The following is a 22,132-nucleotide window of genomic DNA, read 5'->3' on the forward strand; positions in this document are numbered from 1 at the left end:
AACACCACCAAGATCTCCCAATCGCCACATGCCATGCTTCTAGGAATGTCTGTGTCCATGTCCTCATCAGTATAGTAATCGCGCGGTCGTCGCTTCCTCGCCCAGTTTTGCAGATACTGCACATACTGCTGGATAATGCGCGAGGTATTTACAATGGTCAAAACTGCAGCGGAGATCTGATCAGGCTCCATGGCTATGGCGCCTGCACGGGTAATCCTGGAAAAAGGGCACGAAATGTAGGAGAGCAGAGTTGGCGGCGGAAGCTGTGCTGTTCGGTTCGCGGTAGCCGAACAACGGCTGAAAATGGTTGTCTTCTGTGGCTTTCACGGAGGTGGGAGCCCAGCACAGACAACATGGAGAAGCTTGGAAGCATGGCAATAGCGGGAGAGCAGAGTTGGCGGTGGAAGATGGGCTGCTCAGTTCACGATGGCCGGGCAGAGCTGAGTTGGAGAGGTGGATTCATAGTAGCAGGAGAGCAGCGGTGCACCATCTGCTGAAAGCAGTATGGCGTCTGCATGCCAAAAAGGCGCAAAACGATTGTCTGCCGTAGCTTTCTGACAACACACACCCAGAAACACCCACGAGAATGTTTTTGCTCCATCATGCACTGGGAGCTTAACCCAGAATTCCAGTGGGTGGCGGGAACTGCGAGAACTGTGGGATAGCTACCCACAGTGCACCACTCCGACAATCGATGCTAGCCTTGGTACTGTGGACGCAATCTGCCGAATTCACGCGCTTTAGTGGAGACACAGAGGATCGAATGTATAAAATAGCTTCCGAAAATTGGAATAGAATAATTTTGAAATAATTTTGTACTGTAGATGTACCCTTAGGTGCCACAAGGACTCCTCGTTGTGTTTGCTGATACAGACTAACACGGTTACCACTCTGAAACCTGTGGCTCAGAGTGGAAGTGGGGGAGAGAACTGCTCAGAGAGTGGCCTTGAAGGAAGAAGCTGCGAGAAGATGAAAGTGGGTAGCAGCAAGGAGGGATCCATAAGAGGGGGAGCAAATGCATTTGGAGGCCTGCTGAGCATTGTAAAAAGGCCCCATCATTCCCATTTTCCGCTCCAGTAGGGATATGGGTTTTCTTAACTTCAGTACTATCCCATTTGGAGTTTAACTTCTCGTAAATGCTCAAAGTGATTGGACCTTATTATGGGTTGTTGTAAAGTTTTTGCCTAATTGCGGGATGGAAAAGTGATCTGTGTGCCGAGATGTTTTCTCTCTTCCTTTAACTGCAGTGTGCTGAGCAGTGACACCATGGTATGCAATTACAGTGTTGTGTAATTAGCTTTCTTAAGTGCTATTGTTTTGCCATTAGTAGCTATTTTGGAAGTGATAATATCCCCCCTCTGCCTGAATATATCACCAGGGTGGATCTGAGCCTTCTAACATGGACAAACACAGAGCTGGCAGCAAACAAAGAACGGATGCTGACATCAAGCTCTTAGCCAATGGGCCCAGTGCATCTTTCATGTACAGTAATGCCACTGACACCAGTGAGGGGTTTGGTCCATTGCTTTTACTGTTGGAAGCCGAATCTTTGCTTTGTGTTGTGATGCTGGCCGAGGTGAGATCACGTCACGACAGCCACAGGCCTCTTCCTTCTGATCGCGAATTTGGAGAGCTGGTTGCTTTTCTTCAGGTTTAAAGTGGTCAGGAAAAAAATGGCTCCTTATTCAGTTTGTCTGTTCGCTGTGTGTTGGAGTCAAAAGCAAGATGTTACTCTTTGTAACCTTGCAGAGCTGATAGACCACAGCAATACACGGGGCTTTACCCCTTTCTCCTGCAGATTTCAGCGTTTGCCACAAGGGGGTACCTCACAATTGGTTCATAGTGGGTGTTGCCCATTTGTGGTAACTTGCAAACCGTACCCAGAGAAGAAAAGCGCTTTACCATCAACGTACCAATGTCAGCACTAATTAGAGGTTCATGCTTTAGGATCAGGAGGTCAAAGGTTCAATCCAGGCTGTTGGCGACCCACCAAGGGGTGTGGTGTTACACGTAACCTTTGAGAACTTGCTTAATTTCTCGGTGCCTCAATTTCCTGACCTAAAAAATGGGGAGAATGGTCCATCTCTATCACATGGAGAAGCTTCATTCTTGTCTATACAGCACTGAGCTCCTGTGCCCCTTCAGAGGTGCACAGAGCCCTCGTTCTTTTTGTTTGCTGATCTGTCCGTTTCCTTCCCCTTGTTTTCTCTCGTGGGGCCTCTGTCCCAAGCAGGTTTCCGTCAGATCTCACAGAACAAAGTAGCACTGCTGCTCCTGGCTGGAGGGCAAGGAACCCGCCTGGGTGTGGCCTATCCCAAGGGGATGTACAGCGTGGGGCTGCCCAGTGGTAAGACCCTGTATCAGATCCAGGCAGAAAGAATCCGCAAACTGGAGCAGCTTGCCAGCAAGAAATACAGCACAACGTGTACCATCCCATGGTAGGTAACATGATGTTGAGTCTACATGGTACAGGTGCTGTTAGAATACAGTAACTCCTAGAGCAGGGGTGGGCAAACTATGGCCTGCAGATCGCATGCTGCCTTCCAGACATTTTAATCCGGTCCTCGAGCTCCCTCTGGGGAGCAGGGTCCGGGGCTTGCCCTTCTCCGGTGCTCCTGGAAGCAGTGGCTTTTTCCTCCTCCGGCTCCTACATGTAGGAGCAGCCAGGGGACTCCGCATGCTGCTCCTGCCCCAAGCACCACCCCTGCAGTTCCCATTGGCCAGGAAGCGTGGCCAATGGGAGCTGCAGGGGCAGCTCCTGCGGACGGGCCAGCATGCAGAGCAGCCTGGTTGCACCTCCACGTAGGAGCTGGAGGGGGGACATGCTACTGCTTCTGGGAGCTGCTTGAGGTAAGTGCTGCCAGGAGCCTGCACCCCTGACCCCCTCCCATGCCCCAACCCCCTGCCCCAGCAATGATACCCCTCCTGCCCTCGAACCCCTCGGTGCCAGTCCAGAGAACCCTCCTGCACCCCCAACCCCTCACCCCCAGCCTCACCCCAGAGCCCGCACCCCCAGCTGGAGCCCTCACCCCCTCCCTCACCCCAACCCCCAATTTTGTGAGCGTTGATGGCCTTCCATACAATTTCCATACCCAGATGTGGCCCTCGGGCCAAAAAGTTTAGGGACAGTGCTTCCAATGTCTATAAACAAGACAGACAAAGGATGGGAGGGGGAATGGTGACACAGAGAAGGGAAGTGATTTTCCCAAGCTCACCTAGCAGGTCACTGCAGGGCTGGTGCCGTATCCACTGGACCATGCTGCCTTTTCAACCACAACCTGACTGTCTAGCTTCTTATATATTCCCCTTCACTGTAGTACCGAAGTGTCTATCTCAGACCCTTCATAGCCATACCCCAGGCATACTGAGAGCTGGTAGGACATGAATGCCTCTTGCCTTCCTTTGATGCCTGCTTATGGATGGGCAAATCCTATTGCACAGTTTTTGAGACATAGCACTCATCCTATTACTGTGTTGGTAAATGACACCTCCGCCTGTCCCAGGTTAAGTGCCCGTTGACCTCCGTTTCCACTTAGCTTCTTGCTGTCACTCCAACAAGGAAATCCTGAACAGCAATTCTTAAAATTGCTCTTCCATTTTTAGCTCCTCCTGGGGCTGTCCAGGTGCCAGGAGGAATCCAGCTGTGCCCCTGGGAGCAGAGGGCACATTGTACCATAATTCACCTCAGGCCTGACACATTTAATGCCCCAACTCACTGTTGTCATAATCATTATCTAAAAGGTGTCCTGTAAGGTATCCTACACAAATTTGGGACACGCTGGTCACTAATATTATTGTGTGATGTATGTACGGGTGGTCTATAAAGAATTATTACAGATGTGTGCTGGAAGTATGTTCTTAAAATATGTTTGGCAAACAGTATATAAACCCAGCCTGTCCTTGACAAAGGAATGCCGTTTCACCAGCTTGACTGTCTCTTCAATGTAAATTGATCAAGGCAAAGACAGAAACAATGGAAGTACATTTACATATAAGGTAAACCAAGCCATCAAACTCGCAAATGCGGGTAGATAACCACTTAACAATCACGAGGTGGGATGGAGGCCGCACCCCCACGAAGCCTGCCTGGCTCTTGAAACAGAGACAATGGCTTTTGGGAAATTTAAGCAGAAACAGAAAGCCATTTGAGCTTCCATCACCTGAGAGACACGAGGCCAGAGCACTTGAAATCTGAGAAAGGTGGCTCCTTCAGCCAATGAGATTGAGGTCTCTGGGAACTAACTATAGGTGAGACTGCTGCTTAACAAAGCTTGTAACTTGCTGAAGTTAAGTTTTAGTCTGTAGAAAGTGTGTTTGGCTTGTCACCTTTCATATCTCTTTCACTCGTACTTGAAATCACTGGCACCTATGGCCCTTGTTAGTAAACTTTATTCTTGTTTTATCACAAAACCATCTCAGTCCTGTTTTAGTGAAGTGCGGGTCTTCAGCTAACCTGCTCATGTGTGCCCTCTCCTTTCGGAGGTAGCAAACTTCTGTGAGTGTCTGGTGAGAGGGATTGACCGCTGCAGATGGACATATCGGGGGAGCTCGGGAATTGGGGTTCACTGATTGTTACTGCAAAGCCAGTTTGGTCTGGCAGAGTCCTGAAGGGTTTGCTGGCAAGACAGACACACTGGATGTGCTGGACAGGAGACATGGAGCTTAGCAGCAGCAAAGCTCACTCTTGCTGGAGCTGAGTGGCAATACGGCGGCTCCCAGTTTGGGGGGACCTGAGCAAATCGTCGCACAAACGTGAAAAGAGCAGCCCTAAATAGGACATTGCCAAAGATGGGAGCCCTGAAATGCCACCTACTTTAAAGGGGGTTTATTTACAACTGGACTTGTGATCCCATGGCTGCCACTGGCTTATTTCCTTTTCCAAAACCTCGAGGTTTCAAAACAGTCTAAATGTGCAACTCTCAAAAAGATAATTGTGTTGGTGGGAGCGTGTGGGAGAGAAAGAGAGAGAGCATGGACTGTGCAATTCTTGGAACAAGTTGTTGCTAGCAATTTGTCCTTAAAATAAAAGCAGGGTTCTTGTAAATGTCACCTCTCTGCCTGGTCACAGGCAAAGCAGAGGCACAAAAACATCCTTGAGCTGCAATCCAGGTGCTGCTTGTAAGTAGTTGCCTAAACACAGTGTTGTGGTCAGTTGCTCTGGTGTAGAGCTAATGCCCTGTTAGTGGAAGTATCTCTTACACGGCGTGTGTGTGACCGGATTTGTGAGCGCTTGCGGCTCCAGCACCTCTGGAAATCAGGCCCATTATTTTTAGACTGTAAAATCTAAGTTGATCGCATTTGGCGTTTGCCTGGTGCTCTGTCATTACGAAGGAGATCGTTGGAAAATGCAGCAGACCAAACCCGGAAGCCAGTTTATGCTGCGGTCAGGGAGAAGTAAGCCCCATGTACATATGGACATTGGGCTGACCAGTGCTGGGATGGCTCATCTGCTATGCAGGAAAGAGACCCCCTGTAGGCCTATAGTAATGGGAGTTGCAGAGCTGCTTAGGGGGGAACTCATGAAAATGAGCACTCAGCATCCTTGTATTAAGGAAGAAAAGAAAATTAAAGGGAGGGAGAGATAATGGAGCGGGAGGAGAAAGAAGGCGAGAGAGGAATAAAGAAACTGCGGGGGAAACCCACACACAGCTGTGAGGTTGGAAAATATTGCTGTATTTCTCTGGCAGAGAAGAGGCACTGGAAAACTTTGATTCAAGCTACTGAAAATTCATACAGGACCATAAGACCTGGCACAGATCAAAACTCACTTTGAACCCTTCTTCCTCTCTTTCATGATATCTGTTTGATAAGGCAAAGAGATTTTTTTGGTCCCTTACCTTGGTTGCTAACTGACCTCTAACGCACGGGTGTCCAGCTCATTTTTGGACAGGGGCATGTTTAACTGTAGTCAAAGTATAAATTCAGGCCTATACTATTCCTTGTAGATATCCTCTAGGATTGACCAGAAATGGAACCTCTCTGTAGAATTTGAAGATCAGTAGCAGAGAGATGATTCTTTATGAAATGCTGTAGGTTATTTAAAGTCTCTCTAGATTACATCTTTATTAAGTTTGGTCTATAGGGTTTTTCTGTAAGGGTATATTTTGCTCTCTGTGTGTGTGTATTAACTACATTTCATCCTGACTGTTCAGCTTCTGTTCTCCTGTAGGTACATCATGACAAGCGAGTTCACGCTGGGGCCAACAGAGAAGTTCTTCACAGAACACGATTACTTTAACCTGGATAAGACCAATGTGATCATGTTTGAACAGAGGATGCTGCCAGCTGTAACGTTTGATGGGAAAGCCATCTTGGAACAGAAGGGGAAAGTTGCCATGGCACCAGGTACCCTGCAGTTTGCCTGTGAGAGTCACAGGAGGGGAGTGTGTGTTGAAATTCAGCCCCTCTCTTAGGCACACAGGGGACTCCCTGCTGCCACATATATTAATGCTCCTGGTGAAAGCTCCTGATTAGCTTGGCCCTGGGGGTTCAGATAAATGCATGTGGCAAACGTTCCTGGAATGGCAAAGAGCGTGATGATCTCACCTCGCAGAACCTTTAGCACAGACTGGGAATATTGACCAGACTGGAAGAGCAGGGGCTTCTGCAAGTCAGGGATGAGGCAGAGCTGTGTGTGTGCAGGATGAGAATGGAAGTGGGGGCAGGATTATAGTAACAGAAATGCTGCATGTCAGGCCTGAAGTCCATGAGCAGAGCTACGTATGGGCTGCTGGGCCACCCCCGTCTATGCTGTGCCGCGCTCCAGTCAGTGCTGTCGATGCCGCTGCAAACCCCAGAGAAAAATGCTTTCAGGCTGGGGTGTGATCACATGGCTGGGATTGCCTGCAGAGGAAGTATAGAAACATGTGTGTTTTCTAGCAAAGGAAAATTCCGGCAAAGTCTAACTATCACCTTAAAAATCATTGGTCTCCTGCACCCAGCTTGGGTGTGATGAAAAGAAGGGGAAGTGATGCACTAAGCCTGTATTGCTGCAGGGGTATCTCCTCCAGTGCCGACTGTCGCGCTGGCTTCCCTGGGAGGTTGTTGGGGTGTTGTAAAGGCTGTAGCCACGTGAGGATGATCCACTCTATGTGCGTGTTGAATAAGTGTTCAAGGTGCCTCGTACAAAAAACAACACAGCTAAAGGGAAAATCCGACTGTTCTTTAACATTATGGTAAAAAGACAGCAGGCCGAAACCACACAGAATTTTTTTAAAGCTGTATTTTAAAGCTGAGTCTGAAGCTTTGGAAGACAAGGAGTGTGTCTGTCATTTCCCGCCTCTGTTTAATTCTTCTGTGGCACTTGCCCTCCAAAAATCTCAAAGCACTTTACAAATGACAATGAACAAAGCTCCAAAACCCCTCTTGTAGCATAGGTCCACGTCACTATCCCCATTTTACAGATGGGGAAACTGAGGCACTGTGGTGAACTGACTTGCCCAAGGTCATGCAGTTTGTCTGTGGCAAAGCCAGAAGTAAAATGCATCTGAGCTGACTCCCAGTTCTGTGCTTTAACCACTAGAAAAACCCTCCTTGTTATAGATTGTTCAGGGCATGTGGAGTCTGCATTCAGTCAACGCATGGTTTGAGTGGCTGGACATTAAGGAAATGGGGCCCCCTCTTTCTTTTGCATTCCAGATGGCAACGGAGGCTTATATCGTGCTCTAGTGGACAACAAGATCTTGGATGACATGAAGCGGCGTGATATCCAATATATCCATGTGTACTGTGTGGACAATATCCTCGTCAAAATGGCCGATCCCGTCTTCATCGGCTTCTGTGTGTCTAAAGGGGCAGACTGCGGTGCTAAGGTGAGCTGATGCTGACGTTGGACCGCTCGCCCAGCCTGTTCATGCGTACCGAGGCTCTGGTGCATGTACCACGGCTCAGGTGACACAGTGAGCCGGTCCATGCAGCTTTCATCTTGATCCTGCCGGGAGAGCTGCACCAGGGGTAAATCTTGCATCCTGTTTGTACCATTGTAGGTGCAAATATAAAGCAAATATAAATCTTTCCACATGGTACCATGGCAATCAGGTTCAGATTATTTTATGGGCTTCATCAAATTGCACAGGAAATTACAAACTGAAATTGTTTTTTTTCTAACTCCATGCTCTTTCTTCAGAGACCTAGAGACCGGGGGCTTGTCTACACTGGGGTGTCTTTTACAAATACATCAGACTAACTGCTCCCTTAGTGGGAAGTTATGGAGCAAAACTAGCATGTTTTTGTGACAATACAGCAGCAGGCCCTTGACGCTTATTGAAAGAGATTTGTGTAGCATCAATTAAAGGTGTTAACATAGATAAGGGTCTTAAAGGAAGTGACTAGAAACATTTTGCATTTCATGTTGGGTCAAATGAAAGGCCCTTGGTAGGAAAAATGTGTTTCAGAATACTTTGTTCTCGCTGAGCATTGCATTTTCTTCCAAATGGTTTGGCCTGTAAACTGGTTGAATTCTGTCTAATAAGCCAGATCCATGGGGGCAAAATGCACCATCAATGCTGCCTGGTGCACATGGCCCTATTCCCTTGGTTGTGCTGCTGTGGCATTTGAAGACCAGCGCTTAGCAGAACCTCACTGCGTGCAAGTTTTCCCACAGGGTTTGCGCCAGACCAGCAACACCAAAGGCTTTAAACCCCCCCACCCCCACAACAGAATCCCTGCCTCCTGGCTGCTCCCCATATCCACTGTCTTGTGGCTGCAGGTGGTGGAGAAGGCCTATCCCACAGAGCCTGTCGGGGTAGTGTGCCGTGTGGACGGGGTCTATCAGGTGGTGGAATACAGCGAGATCAGCCTAGAGACAGCACAGATGCGGAGGCCTGATGGGCAGCTGGTGTACAGTGCCGGCAATATCTGCAATCACTTCTTCACGCTTGGCTTCCTCGAGACAGTGGCACAGTAAGTTCCACTGCACCTGGCAGGTGGCTTTTCGGACTGAAAATATACATGGCAGAAACTATCCTGCCTGCTGTGGTTTCGAGGCTTCCCCCCGCCCCCTTCTGTGAAAACCAGGTGCATCCTCTGAAGTCCCCAGCACCTTCTTTATGCGGGCTGGTCTACTCACAGGTTGCTCACAGATCACCTTAGTTACAACCGTGCAAACCCCTAATATCGATGTGTTTAGCTCAATCTGGTAATTACTGAATTATGCTAAACGGGGGTAATTGCACCTTAAACCTGTTCAAGTGCACTTACCTTAGGGATTTGCTCAGGCGTGACTGAATCAAGATCAAGTCAGTTACACCGGTGCAGGTTTTCTAATATAGACAAGCCCTGAGTCTGTCTCTGACTCTATTCTCTTTGAGGTTTCCGCCCATTGTTAGGCTGTGGGGCTGCTCTACCCTACTGCTCTTCAGCTTGATTTGCGATCTCATTTGCCATCGCAGCTCTGGCAGGGATGCGCTGCAGAGTCAGCTCATACAGTCCCCAGGGAGGGAAGCCAGAGCTCTGCTGTGCTCAGCAGCAGTGCAGGCTGATTAAAGAGCAGCTCCGAAGGAGTCCGGTCATGTCAGTCATCTTCGACGGGAAGGGTTTTAATCCTGGTGTGGGATTTCAAGAGCAAGTGCTGGGGGAAACGGGTGAGGTCTGTGGGGCTCATACATGGATGAAGAGGCTCTCTTAGTAAGATGGGTGGGGGGAGCAAAGCTTCATCATTAGAGCATGGGAAACTTGGCTTCCAGAGGCATTGGTATAGGGGGTTGGAGTTGTGCTTTGTGATGCCCAGGAGAGAGGTAATTCAGAGAAAGCAGCTGTGAGTCGGCTTTGAACCATTTCCTACCCACTGAGTACGATCCAGCAATGGGAGTTAATCCTAATGATCTTGTGTTTCATTGGCTGAGTGTATTCACCCTGCTTCCAGAGAACTCCACCTCACAACTCTCCAGCAGGACAAGTTCTTCACACCATGTACAGTTCAGTCCAGCTCTTATTTAAACTTGGTGGTTGGTTGGTTTTATTTCCCGCTCCCCTTTTTGTCCCCGCCCCCTCTCTCTCTCTCTCTCTCTCTCTTTCCTGGTTATTGTTGTGAATTTGTGCTCTCTGATTCCATGTCAGATCTGGGCATTCCTGTTGCCTGGAGTTCCTGAACCTAAGCAGAATAACTGCCTGATTAGTTTCATACCAGACCCTGAGCAGAAAGCAGCCTTCACTTGATGATGGAATCACTGTGGTTACTTCATCTTCTTAAGAAAGTGAACCCACCTGGGTCGACAGGGATTAGGCATGTTTGGGGCTAGACAGGGAGAGAGAGATCTGCACAGGCCAGCAGTGACCTCTGGCAGATTAAGGAGTTGCACCCACAGATTCCAATGGTTGCGTCATAGAGTTAAGGGACTGGGCAAAATTACTGGGCTCTGGCAAGAGTGAGTGTTGCCCCTAGAGTTGGGGAGCGAGGTGTCCAAGGAACACCTGGGTGCCCCAAAGAGTGATGTTGGAGAGTCACTAAGGTGCACTCCTCCCTTGAAGTCAGAGCTGAACCAATGGCCCAGCACAGTGCTGGGGACACTACGCTGCCAGAGGGCCCCTCTCCTTGGGTGAGATGCAACACTCAGGTTGTTTAGTAGATGGAGCTTTATTTAGTTTCGGTTCAGTCTGGAGTCGGGCAGACCTTTAATGGAGCTCAGCGGTAGGTTTGTCTGAGTAAGGATCTTTGGCTTTGGCCTGGGATCCCAAAAGAGCCAGTGGAATTAAGGGTCCTGGTCAAATTCCAGCTCTGGTGGTTACTTTTTTTTTAAAACTCTTCCTGCCGTTTCAACTGGGCACAGGATTCTTCTTCACTTCCTGCCCTGTGCAGTTGCGTGGTGTTGGTGGCACAGAATGACTGCCACGTTTCCCCACAGAGGTGGCTGCATTTCTGTGGTCAGCGAAGTGATCCTTAGGCATAATTTATTGATCTGTTGGTAAAGAGCTTTGGAATGAATGGCACTCAGTAATCCCGAGATACGGCTAATAGTAGTAATAAGCTGTCTGCTTCTGAGACCTGAGATTTCCCCTGCCTGTGCTTTGGATATGAAGTAAATGAACCTGGTTTTCCTCCTTTTTCACCCTGGCAGGAAATTTGAGCCTCAGCTGAAGCAGCATGTAGCCATAAAGAAGGTGCCCTACGTCGACGAGGAGGGAAATCTGGTAAAGCCGTTAAAGCCAAACGGGATAAAGCTGGAGAAGTTTGTGTTTGATGTGTTCCAGTTCTCTAAGTTAGTGGCAGACGTCAATCTTTTCCTTCTCAGTATTCTCTTTGCAGCATGCCTTACGGGTAGCATGGACTTTGAAATTGACATTGGGGAGGCTGGCGAAAAGACTGCTGCCTCCCCTGGGGTCCCGTGATACTGTGATGGCCCCAGGCACGTGACCAGCTTCATTTTTCACATGCCCTGTTGGGTGCGCTGTGGTCTGGAGCGCATAGCCCCAGCACCTGTGAACCTTGCTTTGAAGGTCTGCAAATGAATGACTGCAAGCTCCACTGGTTGTTATCTGGTGGCGTGGGCCTTTGTCTTATACGTGAAACAAGGAAATTCCACGCAAAGCCTACATTTGCTAAATTCTCAACCCTAAGGTTGTAAGCCCACAGAAGTCAGGCCATCCAGAATTGCGCTCCCTATGGCAACTGTGATTCCGTTAGATTTTACATACATATTAAGCCCAGGTGTTCAATTAGCACCATATACAGCCGTAACCCACATTATTTAAGGATTGAATGGCCAAGTTACAATTGCTGATGGAACAATAAATGTGGCCTGACTTTTAATGCATGTACAAGATCAGTCTTAGTGTAGCATTAATCTGGGGGAAAAGGGAGTTGCACTTGATAGCTCAAGGATCTACCATCATTCTTATCCTAAACTCTGTTTTCCTGGGTCTAGAATTCAGCACTAAAGAGTCACTCCAGGCTAAGATATAAATATAAAGGAACCTCGGCCTGAGTGTGGTGGCTTCTTGTTTTTAGATTTTTAAATCCATTTAGAGTAAAGGGATTTAATTTTGGATTGAGCTCTCCAAAGTTTGATCCAGCAGTTTGGGCCTCACAGCTGCTTGCACAGTCCATGGAAATCCTGTGTTTTTTGGGAGCATTATTTTTTAATAAACAAGTATCCCTGAAGGGCTGCTGACACAAACAAGTCAGAGTGCATTGCCTAGCCCTACTGAGCAACTCTACAAAAATAAACCAGTGTACCATGATAGCAAAGTGATTCTGCTCCAAAAACAGATCTGAGTTTCAAGCTTTGAAAGGGCTAATTATAAGTAATTATTTTTAACTGTGGCAGAATGCATTGACAGATGCCTTCCACATTTGAAATGCAAAAGTATGCAGGTGTTGCTTTGGGGAGACTCTATTCGCCTTCCCCTGTATTGAAAAACAGCTCTTTGTAGGCTATGTCCACACAGCCCACCGCAGCGAGCCTCCCAGCCTGGCTCAACAGACTCAGGCTAGCAGGGCGTGGGCTAGCCAGCGATTTGATGGAGCTGGACTCTGAACCGTAGGGCAGGGGTGGGTTTTGGTGCCCGCCCTCCAGCCTGAGACGCAACATCAAAGCTCTGTCTACACAGCTGCTCTTAGAGCACTAGCGTGAGCCCCGACCCAGGCTGGGAGGTTCCTTCCACAGCTATGTAGACACACACTTAATATTCTGCTTGACTGCATTGTGCAGGTGGCTTGTTCATAACCGGGTTGCTGACCCCAGCCCCCTCCTAAGGAAAGAAACCTAATTTACTCTGTTTTAGAAAAACAGGGCTCTGAGATCAGCTGGACCTGTTTCTTCGTAACAGATTTTCATGTGCAGTGTAGCAGGGCTACCCAGCCTAGCTTCCGGCCTTACTGCTGCCTCTCAGTTCACCCCACTTGTTACCCACCCTCTGGGCTCACGCTCCCTTGCTTACCACTCTTCTAGCCGGGGCTTCCCAGCCAGCAGGCTGCTGTACCCTGAAGGTGTCTCTCTCCCCTAGCCTTCTGCCTGGGAGCTCTGTAGAATTGTCACCTGCCCTCTTCACAACAAACTTCCTATCCAAACTGCCCTTACTTTCCCCCTTACTCCTGTGTTCCCATCCCAGGACCTTTGTATTCATTCACTCTCCACCTGGGGAGGGGGGCTAAGCCTGGCTTAATTCTGCTAGGGCTACGCTATATCAGTGCTATCTTGGATAAGTCACCACCCTGTGAAAACTGTAAGTGTCTGTACCATCAAGAGAGGACCAATATTAAACTTCTTCTCTCTTTCCTCACCCCTCCTCTTCACTGATAGGAATTTTGTTGCATTTGAAGTTTTGAGGGAAGAGGAGTTCTCCCCGTTAAAAAATGCAGACACGGCTGACACAGACACTCCGACCACAGCTCGGCGGTCCCTCCTTTCTCAGCATTACCGCTGGGCTCTGAAGGCTGGAGCCAGATTCCTGGATGAAAATGGCAGCAGGATACCAGAGAAACTCAAGTGAGCCACTGGAGATCAATACTAATAACTGCTCAGAGATCATGTGTAAGGCTAAGATTTAGTCACAGGTATTTTTAGTAAAAGTCATGGACAAGTCACGGGCAATAAACCAAAATTCACTGCCCATGACCTGTCTATGACTTTTACTATAAACACCCCTGACTAAATCTTAGCTGCACCAGCCCTGCTGCACTGGGCGGGGGCCCGCAGCGCCGCTGCACTGGGGGTGTCTGGGTCCCGTCCCACCAGCTGCTGCTCTGGGGGACCCTGGGCAAGCTGCCCAGGGCGGCCAAGCAGTGGCTGGTGCAGCTGCCCCTGGGGCCACTCCAGCAGTGGCTGGTGTGGCTGACTGTGGGGCTGCGGGGTGGCTCCAGCTGTGGCCGGTGTGGCTGGCCCCAGGGCCAGTTGCTCTGACAGCCCTGGGGCCAGCCACACCGGCCGCTGCAGCGGCGGAATTTCACGGAATCCTTGACTTGCGCGACCTCCGTAACAAACACGCAGCCTTAATCGTGGGAGGTGGAATGTGTTCTGGGTGCAGGTCACAGGGCAGCCAGTGTGCAGATCCCCTTAATGGGGTCGAGACACCCATAGGCATAAACCTCTGGCAGAGGCTTCTGCTGACAGAAGATCCATCAAGGGCTGAGGTTGCCGCAGTGTAGAGTGGTCACAACCAGAGTTATGCCAAGGTTGTGTAGGGGCCCGTGCATCCGCAAATGTGAGTGATGCTGTATGGAGCGGGGGCATGGCCAAGGTGGTCAAGGAGACTACTGAGTCAGTATTTCACCTCCGCACACCCACGGAGCACTGGCAGGATTTAAAGCTGACCCCCAGGATAGAAATCCTGACACAGAGAACATTGGCAGAAATACTGCCTTTGTTGCAGTCAATCTTTCTTTCGGCATTAAGGGCTTAACCAGCACCACAGAGATGTGTTACCCCACGTGCACCAGCTGTTCTGAATACTTCTCATTGTATAGCAGTGTTTTTGTTCTGTTGGGTACTAACATCTTGTTGTCAGCTACTATATAACAATCCCCATTTCAGATGCTTCCTTTCTCACACTTAATTCACACAAACTTTACAATGGAGGGGTGGTGGGGCTGTTGTTTCATCATCTTCTAGTCCAGTAAACTCAGAAGCTGTTAATATTAGTTGAAAAGCACATCATCAAAATTTGCGTGCATTTGTTTCTTTTGATTTGAAGTAGCTAGGAAATGTTAACTCCTCCTATTTACCCATAATCCAGGTTTAAACTGTCACGGGACCCAGGCTTAATCTCTGAATGTAAACTGTGTTTTGACCCTTTGGTAGCCTGTTCTGTTCTGTGAGCTCTCTCAAGGATGCTATCATTGTACAGACATATAAAAAGAAAGATTAATCCTGTGTTTTATTCTTTAGTTTATCAGGAACTGAAGATCCTCCTGCTGTGTGTGAGATTTCTCCATTAGTGTCTTATTTTGGAGAGGTGAGTATAATTGTCTCTGCAGATATTTTTAATGGTGTGTGTATATGTGTGTGTGTGTGTGTATATATATATATATATATATATATATCCTGTTGAAAAAGCAGGTTTCTTCACCTTGCGGTTGCTTGGAAATAGGGTAATGGTTAGCCCAAGGGGCCGGAGATTCAGGACCTTCTGCCTTAGATTTCTGGCTGTGCCACTGACTAACTGTATGGCATTGGTTGAATCCCTTAATCTCCATGTGTCTCAATTTTACCCATCTATAAAATGAGATTTGTAATACCTACCTCCCTTGGGGCTGTGAAACTTTAAGATTTATAAATGCTTCGAGAGATCCTCTGACTAAAAGCTTTCTGGATGTGCAAAATATAACGATTAACAAATTCATCGGGCCAGATCCTTAGATGGGGTGGTTCTGCACACCAGTTTACATCAGATAAGGATCTCTCCCTTAGTGAGCAAATGATACTTAGCAACAAACCTGCTTGGTATATGCTCTGCCTCTCTGCGAGACTGGATTTCAGAAGAAATCTGTGGAGTCTTGCTCCTGAAACTGATTGTCTTTGTAGAACAACTTTTTTTTTTTTGGTTGTGGGGAGAGCTCCTCTTCCCCCCACTACTTACCGGATCGTGTGGGAGAGGCTTTCTTTCCGTGTTTCTAGCCAGGGGCAGGGTGTGGAAGAAAGGGGAAGCAGCCTAGAATAATATAGCAGCATGAAGGAGGCAGGCCATGCAGCACACAGCTTTATCTAGGATAGATAGGACAGGAAATAACAGCCCCACAAGAGCGACTGGGAATTACTTGTCTCAGCTGCTGTGTAGCCATAGCTAAAGACTATGAAGGAGCCTAGGGTTAAACTCTTCCTTCTAACACATGTTAACTACAAACTGCCTTGTGTTCACTAGGATTTTGCCTGGAGTTAGTTACCATGTGTTAACTAGCCTGGGTTAATAACACACCTTTCTTCCTCTTCGAGATCTGTTGCAAGGTGGTTCAGCTATGTCATTCCCACTGACTTTAATGGACACTTGGTGGCTAAGCCCCTTTGCATCTCTGTGGAAACACCGGGTGCAGCTTTGTAGCAGACTGCAGGGGAAGCTGGGCCTGTGCTTCTTTCTTTAGAAAATCTTTAGCCTCCCGAGCTGTGAGTCGCCCTTCCCCAGTACGACATGCACTGAAAATAACAAAGTTAACCAAGTCTGACTTGTTTACAACCTAATTGCATGTTGTTGTCGTATAATTTCAGGGTCTGGATACACACATGAAGAGCAAAGACTTCTATTCGCCCTTTATACTTGATGAAAGCAAAACAGAAATGGTAGAAGATGTTTGAATGAAGAAAAAAAATAAAAATCTGGCCATCAGCTCTATGCTGGGAACAGACACTGCTAAACTGTTGGCTTTGTTATTAATGATAGAGATAATTGATTGGGTAGCAATTATGCTGACAAATATATAGACACATACTCCAATTCTGTTTGCTAACTTTGAAGGCAGCATCTTTACCTCAGCATACTTGTAGGTTCAGGTATGAATGAAGTTATATTTGTGCTCCCAGTTACTAACCAGATTTTATTTTAGAAGAGCCATTGGGACCAAATCCATCTGCTTTGCAGTTTAACGGGTCTAATTCTCCTCTCACTAAGTCTTATTCCCACCGACATTATTGGAAGTTGTGTGTGAATATGAAGAAGCTTATTCTGATACCCAATTCTGTAAAGTGCTGACCACTCAAGTCCCATTCCACCTTGCAGGATTTGGGCTCTTTCTCCTGAATATCTGGTGGTTGTTTTTTTTTACCTAATCCTACAAAGATCCCAGTTCTGCAATCGTTGCTGATGAATGGTGCTCACTCAGGGAGCCCAAATGCATAGAATTGGGGCTTGCTTCATTGGGGCTCTTGGTGTGAAGAAGTGTTTCTTAACAGAAGGGTTGCAGAATTGGGAATACAAGGCTTGCATGTCCAGGTGTCACCTCACCAACAAAATATGAAGGAGATATCCAGGTTAGAGGTATTCTACTTGGCAAAGTGTGACATTTATAGGTTGTGACCTAGTCTTTAAAAATCAGTATAAAAATGTTTTTACAAGATCCTTCCACTTCTTCTGTGAACTTTTTTTCATTTTGCTTTATAGCATATCTCTAATGTTTGGACTTTATCTAAGTGCCTTAAAACAATAATTGGAAGAAATCCAGGTGGTAGAGAGAACTGTTAAATCCAAACGGCAAGAACTATTTACTCCCAGTATAAACTATGTAAGCAATAAAACAGCAATAATATGCCTTCACAACCTAGTGGAAGGATACATGTCCAGTACTCCTGCCTCCCTTGAAGTGTTGTATTACTCTTGTTGTGATTTCCTTCTTAAAGTTATCTTTAAATAATGTTTAGTGAGAAGTGCAAGATTGAGAATCTGGGTTATTAATTAACAGAGCATGTGTAGCAAACTGCACCTCAATCCTGACCTCGGAGAAGCACCTGTAAGGATGAGGTGGAAGCGCCATCTCCTTGGAGTCTTTGGCACTGTTGTGCTTTGTGATGTGGAATACGAATCCATTGAAATCTGCACCGCCATTGCCAAAGTCATTTCATAGTTATAAAAATATACTGAGTATATAGACCAAATCTGCATTTGCAGATGCAGTTCTACAGGTATCTTCACAGGCGGAAACGTTGTTACCCAGAGTCCTTCCCCCCCAGCCCCAATAACAGCCATTTTATAAAGCTAAAGAAGGCAATTGGGGACTATATTTCATTTGGATTCTGATATTTCAGCTGCCCCAACCAGGCAATTGCTGAATTTGTTATTTGTTATCTTTTTTATAAACTAAGAGTTAGTGATTTTTTTTAAACTCCTGCCTCTGAACTGTACCCAGAATTTTGGTGAAATATAAAAATAGCCTGTAGCATGATTGTAATTTATGCACTGGGTCCATAATTTCTTAAGAAAGAACTCATACATGCAAATCTGGCAGTCTAAATTTAGATTCTGTCTGCACATATGAGTTGCAAATGGCCATTTGCACATGCAGATCACTAACTGCATCCCTAATTACTTCATTAGCGTGTGTAATTGGTACCTTAAAGATTGATTGTAAATTAAGCACTTGCCTTTGACAGTTTGACAGTCGATAATCTAAATTGCAGGATTTTCCTGAGGTAATTCGATTTCAGTCAGTCAAGTTACTGAATGATGCTGAAGCCAAATCACATAGTATCTCTGTGACTGATGCTTGTTAAATCAGGCACAGGTTTATTTTAAACTACACTGTGCTCGAAGGATACCGTTTTCCTGCAGAGTGCCTCTGCCAAATGAATACATTTTCTTCAGAGCCTGAAGCATAGTTCAGCCCAACACACTTTCATCCCATGCACATGTAGCTGCTGGTACGGGTTTGTATACTGTGTTTTCAAAGAGGAGCTGAATGAGAATGCTGAATGTTCTTTTCCTGGCTCCTTGTGTCTTAAACTGGAACATTAAAACGGATTTGAAGGGAACTTCTTAAATACTAACTATGTGTATCTGTCATGTATTGGGTTAAAATAATTCTAGCATTTATGATGAATGACACTTTTTACAAAACAAAGGGAGATCACTCTTTTATGTCTCCCAAAGTTTTCTTGACTACAGCTATATAATGAAGATATCGCTATGACTTCTAGTAGGTTTTCATCTGTATTTCTTGCATGTGGGTCATACTCTGGTATTTTGTCCCTGGATATCATGGATGTTGCCACTGCTGCTGTGGAATACAAGCATAGTATTATTGAGGATCTGTTTTAAAGATACCGGCATCGCGCACTTTCTTCCAAGATTATGACAATAACCCAGAAATGGAGCACAATAGGCAAAGTCTGACATTATGGGGGATGTATTTTTCAGCAGAACGCTTTTTCATAGGTTCAATTTTTCAGACTTATCAGCTCTAATTTAAAGCAGGATAACAGGCTAAGTGGGATGGAGTTAAATTTGGGTCTAAAATAGGTGGTGTGCCTCTTGATAACATACAGTTGAGCTCTAAATTCAGCTTCACAGCTGTTCTTTATATAGAAATTTACACCAAGGTGATAAATGGAATAATACTTCTACTCTAACATCATACATTAGCAATCACTTTTAAAAGGGGTCCTATTTATGGAACAATCTACAGGAAAATCCTAGTGATTCTTCACAAATGGCAGATTGGTGATGTCTCTGCTGGTTTGCTGGGTTCTAGTATTTTAATAATCCAAGGGTGATCGTTGTACATCCTCCCATTCTCTCCTCCACCCATCAGGATGAGTTTTCTAAACAAGCTGAGTTTTTAAACTGTGTGAATTGATGATTTATTGCCAAAGGAAAATAAACACCTGGAAACTATACCAAATGCTTCAGGACTCTGTGAATTCATTGGTCTTTGTTTCTGTAGAGTTTTATAACTACCAAACTAGTTTTTTATATTTTTCTCTTTTTAAGCCTGAAAAACTAGACCGGGGTGGCCAATCTGAGCCTGAGAAGGAGCTAGAATCTACCAGTGCACATTGCCAAAGAGCCACAGTAATAAGTCAGCAGCTCCCACCACCTGCTCCCAGCGTCTCCCACCCACTAGCAGCCCTGCCAATCAGCGCCTTCCCCCTCCCTCCCCATCAGCTGTTTTGTGGCGTGCAGGAGGCTCTGGGGGGAAGGGGTGGAGGAGCGAGAGCATGGCCAGCTCAGGGGAGGGGGAGGGAAGGGGTGAAGTTGGGGCAGGGCCTGGGGCAGAGCCAGGGGTTGAGCAGTGAGCACCATCCGGCACGTTGGAAAGTTGGTGCCTGTAGATCCAGCCCCAGAGTCGGTGCCTAGACAAGGAGCCGCGTGTTAACTTCTGAAGAGCCGCACGTGGCTCCGGAGCCCCAGGCTGGCCACCCCTGCACTGGGACATTGCCAGCAGATCGAGGGACGTGATCGTCCCCCTCTATTCGACATTGGTGAGGCCTCATCTGGAGTACTGTGTCCAGTTTTGGGCCCCACACTACAAGAAGGATGTGGATAAATTGGAGAGAGTCCAGCAGAGGGCAACAAAAATGATTAGGGGTCTGGAACACATGACTTATGAGGAGAGGCTGCGGGAACTGGGATTGTTTAGTCTGCAGAAGAGAAGAATGAGGGGGGATTTGATAGCTGCTTTCAACTACCTGAAAGGGGGTTCCAAAGAGGATGGATCTAGACTGTTCTCAGTGGTAGCAGGTGACAGAACAAGGAGTAATGGTCTCAAGTTGCAGTGGGGGAGGTTTAGGTTGGATATCAGGAAAAACTTTTTCACTAGGAGGGTGGTGGTGAAGCATTGGAATGCATTACCTAGGGAGGTGGTGGAATCTCCTTCCTTAGAAGTTTTTAAGGTCAGGCTTGACAAAGCCCTGGCTGGGATGATATAGTTGGGGATTGGTCCTGCTTTGAGCAGGGGGTTGGACTAGATGACCTCCTGTAGCGGTGCATGGGATTCTTCCATCCTAAGTGCAGGACTCTGCTCTTGTCCTTGTTGAACCTCATCAGATTTCTTTTGGCCCAATCCTCTAATTTGTCTTGGTCCCTCTGTATCCTATCCCTACCCTCCAGCGTATCTACCACGCCTCCCAGTTTAGTGACATCTACAAACTTGCTGAGGGTGCAATCCATACCATCCTCCAGATCATTTATGAAGATATTGAACAAAACCGGCCCCAGGACCGACCCCTTGATACCGGCTGCCAACTAGACATGGAGCCATTGATCACTACCCGTTGAACCCGACAATCTAGCCAACTTTCTATTCACCTTATAGACCATTCATCCAGCCCATACTTCTTTAACTTGCTGGCAAGAATACTGTGGGAGACCATGTCAAAAGCCTTGCTAAAGTCAAGGAACAACACGTCCACTGCTTTTCCCTCATCCACAGAGCCAGTTATCTCATCATAGAAGGCAATTAGATTAGTCAGGCATGACTTGCCCTTGGTGAATCCATGCTGACTGTTCCTGATCACTTTCCTCTCCTCTAAGTGCTTCAGAATTGATTCCTTGAGGACCTGCTCCATGATTTTTCCAGGGACTGAGGTGAGGCTGACTGGCTTGTAGTTCCCAGGATCATCCTCCTTCCCTTTTTTAAAGATGGGCACTACATTAGCCTTTTTTAGCTTCTGAGATCAGACAAGTATTTTCTGTTAATTTAGTGCCAGTCTGATAGTGATGAGAAATGAAGTCCACTTGTAGAACTGACAGGACATGGGCAGCTGCAAACTCCCTGTTTCCCCATTGTGCTTCAGGCCTGACCTGGAGGGGGACCTACCTCTAGGGTGTAGAAGATAGGATTATTTTCTGAGGTTACAACATGGTCTACTGATTATGGTCAATGGTGATGGTAGGCTTTGTCCTGTTCGATTGGACCACTCAGAATAAAATAGTACTGAAAGCACCAACCCCTTTCACATAATCTGCCAAACAGCTGATAGTCGTTGATGGTTTTTGGTCACTGACCTTCAAAGCAGTGAGCTAGATCTGAAAGGTTCCATGTCTCTTTACCAATCTTTTGTGCCAACTTTTATTTAACTACTATGGTATAGTCTACAGTAATGGCCCAAAACACTATTCCTCACAATACCTATAATTCAGCGTTTTAGCATAGCTGCCAGCTGTTGACTGATAGAAGTTGGGACTGGACAATGGGGTGGATCACGCGATAAATTGCCCAGTTCTGTTCACTTTCTCTGAAGAGGCTGGCATTGGCCACTGTGAGAAGACAGGATACTGGGCTAGCTGGACCATTGGTCTGACCCAACATGGCCATTCTTATGTCCACATTTGGCTGCAATTGTTCTGGTTTTGGCAATTCTCTGATGAGTGTTCTTAAGTCTAGCCAGTGTTCTGAGGACCTGAGCAGCTACCGTCTTCTGTAAGGTTGTTCTCCTTATAGGGGTTGCTGGCTGATTACTCACCCAGGTCATGTGGACAGCTAGAATTTTGCAAAGTTGCTGGGCATAAACCAAACTCTGGTCCACATGGGTTTGTTAGAGATATTAGTGTATGCAGTGGTGGTGTAGCTGTGTTGGTCCCAGGCTATTAGAGACAGAAGGTGGATGAGGTAAAAAACGGTTACTCACCGTCTCGTAACTGTTCTTTGAAATGTGTTGCTCATATCAATTCCAATTAGGTAGGTGTGTGCTGTGTGCACAGTCGTCAGAAAGTTTTCCCTTAGTAGCTCCTGTCGGGTTGGCTGTGGAGCCCCCTGGAGTGGCGCCTTCATGGC

General features: G+C 46.9%; 1 protein-coding gene across 1 annotated transcript in view; it reads left to right on the top strand.

Moving 5' to 3' along the window:
- The window catches only part of UAP1L1 (UDP-N-acetylglucosamine pyrophosphorylase 1 like 1), a 34,965-nt gene extending 15,707 nt beyond the window's left edge, over positions 1 to 19,258 (top strand). The window contains exons 2-9 of the mRNA XM_084650266.1: positions 2,234 to 2,438; positions 6,170 to 6,345; positions 7,639 to 7,811; positions 8,708 to 8,901; positions 11,055 to 11,195; positions 13,239 to 13,424; positions 14,823 to 14,889; positions 16,137 to 19,258. Of these exons, the coding sequence (XP_084506392.1) occupies positions 2,234 to 2,438; positions 6,170 to 6,345; positions 7,639 to 7,811; positions 8,708 to 8,901; positions 11,055 to 11,195; positions 13,239 to 13,424; positions 14,823 to 14,889; positions 16,137 to 16,223 (1,229 nt within the window). The 3' untranslated portion in view covers positions 16,224 to 19,258. The remainder of the gene's footprint in view (positions 1 to 2,233; positions 2,439 to 6,169; positions 6,346 to 7,638; positions 7,812 to 8,707; positions 8,902 to 11,054; positions 11,196 to 13,238; positions 13,425 to 14,822; positions 14,890 to 16,136) is intronic.
- Positions 19,259 to 22,132: the final 2,874 nt, after the last annotated feature.

Source organism: Lepidochelys olivacea (assembly GCF_965140295.1).
Source record: "Lepidochelys olivacea isolate rLepOli2 genome assembly, chromosome: 16".
NCBI lineage: Eukaryota > Metazoa > Chordata > Testudines > Cheloniidae > Lepidochelys > Lepidochelys olivacea.